At 27.2% G+C, this 5698-nt stretch overlaps 1 protein-coding gene across 1 annotated transcript; it reads right to left on the bottom strand.

The window, feature by feature from the left end:
* Nucleotides 1-3329: 3329 nt before the first annotated feature.
* Nucleotides 3330-4484, bottom strand: LOAG_12089 (hypothetical protein; the record flags this gene model as incomplete). Its single annotated transcript, XM_003147602.1, has 4 exons — nucleotides 3330-3428; nucleotides 3515-3622; nucleotides 3866-3942; nucleotides 4325-4484. The coding sequence occupies 4 exons, from the start codon at nucleotides 4482-4484 to the stop codon at nucleotides 3330-3332; spliced, it is 444 nt and encodes a 147-aa protein (XP_003147650.1).
* Between the last annotated feature and the right edge of the window lie 1214 nt (nucleotides 4485-5698).

Here is a 5698-nt window from a genome sequence, read left to right as displayed (position 1 = left end):
GTTTATCTTTCCATCGATGTCAGAAATCATTCATAGCTTTTATTTCTAGCAAAGAGAAATGATGAAGTTTTTTTTAAATTAAAATTTAAATTACTGAAAAAATATGTTTTTTTTTTTTAAAAGAAAAAAATTCAACCAGACAAAAGCTAAAATAAAAGTAATGAATGAATAAAACAAAATAGAATTTGAAAATTTTAGGGAAAGATTTGAAAAAGAAAAGAAAAAAAGAAAATAAAATGAAAAATAATAAATGAAGGATAAGAATCATTTGATATTTAGAAGGATATAAATTAGCGTGGTAACAAGGAATAAGTTCAAAGGTCACAGATGAATTTAATAATATAAGTTCATTTTATTTTTGTGCTTTTGCTAATAATGTTTACATTGATCAATTTGAAATTGAAAGCAAAGAAATTATCTTCAAAGAATGTCACACGTAATGATCAGTCAATGCAACGCATCTGTTCTCATTATTTTGAAATTTGTGTAAGCCATATGGTTGAATGACATTTGTATTTATAGATACAGTTGAATTCATTCATGTACCTGTTGTTGAACACGTGTTTGATTTGATGCTTTCAGTAAATAACATTCCTTTTCCGTCCCGTTCCGTTCCGTTCCGTTCCGTCTCTTCTTTCCTTTCTTTTCCATCATTCTCAAACGGAATCAACTCTCATACTCTACGATTAAATTATTAAAATTCATCATTTCATCAATATAACTCATTAATTGGTACTAAAACTGTAACAGAATATCTTCTTTATCGATTCTGATACGTACGTGTTGTATCACATTTTTAATCGTATGGGTTCTGATACGTACGTGTTGTATCGTAATGTAAATTTTCCATGGATTCTAATATATAAGTGTTACATCATACTTTAAACCTGATGGATTCTGATATGTACGTATTGCATCATATATCTTGCATCTCATGGATTCTGACATGTACGTGTTGTATCACATTTCAACTCTCTTCGATGATATCACATTTTGCGTCAAATTTATGAGAGAAAAAAGAGTTAGAATACATGAATTTATATCAGTTTTTAATGAAGAAATAAGATATTATACATTTATAGATATGATTAATTCATATAACACACATGAAAATAAGAATTGATAAGACATTCTGAAAAGTATTAAATGTTACACCGGTTTTTCCGGTTTCTAAGCACTATAACAAACAAATGAATCACTGAAAGTTTTCCGGTTTTTTTTTTTTTTTTCTGAAGAAGAAGGAAGAGAATAACAATTATATCACTGTGAAATTGCAAAATGTGCTTTCCTTTCGTTTTTCATTCAAAAAATGATAATAATAATGACAATAATAAAAAGAATAATAATTTTAATGGAAACAATCAATGATCATTCTCATTAATAAAAACGATCAATGATCATTCTTATTAATGAAGATGATCAATGATCATTCTTATTAATGAGGATGATCAATGATCATTCTTATTAATGAAGTTGATCAATAATCATGCAATTATCAACCTCAATAAATACCATATACTGTATTGCAGCATATCATAGTTTCAATTCTTGAGGTGACTTTTATTATGCTGAATTTTCAAAATTTTTTTTTCCTTTACTTTAAGTAAGTATTTCCACTAATTACTCATTACTAAAAAGAATATCACATGAAAAATGAAGAGCTTTCAAGGCAAGGTAAAATCAAAAAGTTTACTATCTCGAGAATAAAAACATATATTCTCGAGTTACCTTTATCATTGTTCGTTTAATTTGGTAACAATTTTCCTATTTTATCTTTATTTTATCTCAATTAATATTTTACAATTCCATTTAGCTATCATTTATCTAATTCAGCTTATCACAAATCATACTGTTTCAACGAGAAAAAGGAATGGCAAACAATAAAAGGATATCAGTGACATTTTATGCGACAATTTGTGCGACATTTTCGAATGTCAGTACACGCTTTTGATTAAATTGCGTATTTAATATAAAATCATTCTATAAATTTGGTTCAAAAATTTGTTCCAGAAAATAGGCCAGGAATTTGCATGTACATATTTTCGACTAAATATCTTATTATTGAGACATTTTAAAGAGAGAGAGAGAGAGAGAGAGGAAGTTGGAAGGGATCAATATTGCTATTAATGACATTAGGTAAAAGACGATCTCTAACATTTAATCTAAAATTTGAATATTTTCAAAGAAACATATTTTATATGAAAATTTTTTGAAAATGAAATCTGGAATAATAATGTTTTTCGTATTTTTTTTGCCAATTTTATTGTTACATCCTATTTTATTGTGGTGTCACAAAAATATTTATTAACCTTTGATCTTATATTTCGAGAATCTATTTGACATTACAAATAATGCTTTCTACCGTAATAGATGCGAACAACATCAGTAGTAATAATAAAATGATCTAAACCTCAATCTTTAACAAAATAAGTCATATAATTAATCAATCAAAATATATGATACATCCAATACTTTGTTATCCAATAGCAACAAAAATATGTCATTTTATTCGTTCTAATTTCAACAAAGGTCTTTTTTTTTTTTGTGTCACTAGCCTTTGTCATATCATTTAAATATCTTGGAATAGTTGAAGCCGAAAATTTGTCAGTATGAATACAATGCAAAGTATAACAAATTCTGGTCAAAATTACCAATCAACATTTGTACCAAAGAGAAAAATACCGCCGATAATGTTTTCTTGTCATAGAAATTCATCTCTTTCTTTGCGTAATAATTAGAACTGTAAGATTTAATGTTAAATTGCGCATGATGATTTCATTTATATTAAAATTATCTCTTCCTTAAGTAAAATAATTTGTAAAAAACGTGCGCATTTTGTATTTCTGCTCTGTAGAAGAAAAGCATTTTATACTACAAAACACTCCGCATATCCTAATTTCCGGTATCAAATATTAAATAAAATTTCTCCTCTCATTAACAAGAAATGAAATCTCTCAATCAAGATTCGGTGATAAATCAGCTGATTTTGGTTTGAGTTACGCAAATAGGAACTCAACAAATATCTCCTGCAGCATTTCTGTTGTAAATATCCTCACATATAAAAATCACATTTTATTGCTATCATAATATGATTGATATTTTGAAGTTTATGATAAAGTAGCCTGAAGCATTTGATGTATATCAATGTTATCAGTGGACTATTCATATGTTCGAAAAAAGCTTCATATGCTATCTTAAATGATTTAAGTGGTGTTTGGAGAGTGGGATTTGTATTCATAATTATTCAAAAAGAACCTATTAGAATGAAATGAATTCTAATGGGAAATTATTCCTTTTGAAACCAGGTTTGCTTGGTTTTGCTATGATTTTTAGTTTGATGATACTTGTATATTTGTAGGTATTAAATCCGGTTCTTGCTTAAAATTATTCCGGTTCTTGCTTTGATGTTTTCCAAATATATAACACTGCTTAAGCATAAAGTTTGAATACATTTGGTAGAGTAATAAAAAAAAATCTTTTAACACAAGAATTCAAACATCATCAAGCCAAATACCAGAACCAAAAGTGTACAGTATCCGATCGTTGCTGCTTCATTGGAACATTGACTGTTGCAAAGATTACCTTTACAACAACATCCTAAATCTTTCATGCATATTGCATCCTAAAATTATTATATTCAATTGCCTTTCTCATTTAATTCAAATAATATGAAGTAAATTGGTCAGATTAAAAGCTTACATTAAACATAAAATTGAAAGATTTATTTGAAATTAATTAAATCTAACATTATTTTTCTCTCAAAATAAATAAAATTTCGTAATAAAATATGGTTTTCCTAGGTTATTCAATTTCATTTCAAATAAAATTTAAACATTTTTGTTAAGCAAAAAAAAGAAATACTTACGGAACAATTTAAGCTATATTCATATGAACCATAATGGAGAGTTTCGAAGGAACATCCTCTGACACAAAGTCCTTCAACTACAGTATCATTGACTTGCAAAAAATTTAAAAAAAAAAAATGGAAGCGGATGTAAGAAATAAAAATAAAGCGGAAAAAGATATGTTAATGATCTTAAAAAAAACTGTTATCAAAAACTTGGAAACACTGATAAATAATTCCAATAACATTTGATTAGGATAATTAGGATTGTTTCAAAGTTAACTAAAATTTAAACAGATAATCGTTTTTAGCTATCGATTAATTAACAGATAAAAAAAAACCAATTGAATTTGCTTTCTTTTTAGGAAAGTGACATTTCCGCCAGTATAACAATGTTATTACGATATTAATTATAGGATGCTGAAGCATTAATATAATTGATTAATATAATTAATGAGAATTAATTATAAACAGAAGTACCTCCAATTTTAGAAGCAAAACACATTTCATGTTCTTTTTGTTTTGGCGAACAAATCTTTGGAAAAGAAATGTTTCCAACACTTTCATAGCATTGAAGGCATTGTACAGAATGCAATAAATTGGCAATAATAAGTAAATATGCAATGATTGGAAAATTCATTCTAAAATAAGCAAAAAGGCAGGATATCATTTACCGGAAACAATCCGTTTACGGAAAATACCATTGGAACAATTCTGATTGGACTAATAATGTGGTGAAATAAAAATAGACAATATTTTCCAATTTTAATTTATTAATAAAATCTAACAATTAACGAACCATACTAATCTATCACGAGTGTTTGCACTTTCCGGAATAAACAATTCCGGAAGATGCAAACATGCAAGTTGTTCGTTTTTGTATTTTTCACACAAAATATTACCATGAATGATGATCGCTGTGACATAATAATTGTGAAGTGATTGTAACAAAAGCTGAAAAAATATTGCACTTTAAAAGCTTCTCAATCAATGTAAGCTTGAATCATTAAAACAAACAACAGGTATGCAGATTGAAAGATAGAACATCACTGGCATTATTGAAAGAGTTACTAAGGCCTGATATGGAAATGAACTATGGATTTGGTATAATTAGAAAAGTTACTAAGGCCTGATATGGATGTGAACTATGGATTTGGTATAATTAGAAAAGTTACTAAGGCCTGGTATGGACAAGAACTGTGAATTTGGCATCATTAAATATGACTCTTTTTTTTTAATTTTAAACAGGCTCATTTTGATTTCCAGTTGTACATTTTTACCAAATAAGGTTTTGCATGTTCTTGTTTTTATTTTTTTATTGCCATGAAAACTATGAATGAAGTCAATTTTATCTGAACCACAGATTTTTAAAATAACTGATAAAGATTGCATGGCGATGGTAATTTAATTCATATATTTGTTCTTCTATCAAATAATCAGCCATGTGAAATGCTGATAAATTTTTTAGTCAGATATATATATGGAAAAAGAATTTCAATTCATTTATTTGATTTCCATTTTTGTTTTTTGTTTTTTTTTTGAAAATTTTGAATTCGACAAAGTTGAATTAAACAACTGAAGCTGAAATTTCAAATATAAGTTAATGAAGCATAATGAGAACAGTATTCATTTACAAAAATATTATTTATATGAAAAATACAAAAATTCATGAGAATGTTTTTATGCAAAAATTCTTTAATCTAACAATGAAAGAAAAACATGTAGCAAACAAGACGAGAATTTCACGTCTCTCATGACGTGATTTTAGCAAACAAGAAAGACGAGAATTTCACGTCTCTCATGACGTGATTTTAGCAAACAAGAAAGACGAGAATTTCACGTCTCTCATAACGT

The sequence above is a fragment of the Loa loa genome (genome assembly GCF_000183805.2).
Source record: "Loa loa unplaced genomic scaffold supercont3.100, whole genome shotgun sequence".
Classification (NCBI taxonomy): Eukaryota; Metazoa; Nematoda; class Chromadorea; order Rhabditida; family Onchocercidae; genus Loa; species Loa loa.
This window is presented reverse-complemented; position numbering and strand designations above follow the sequence as displayed.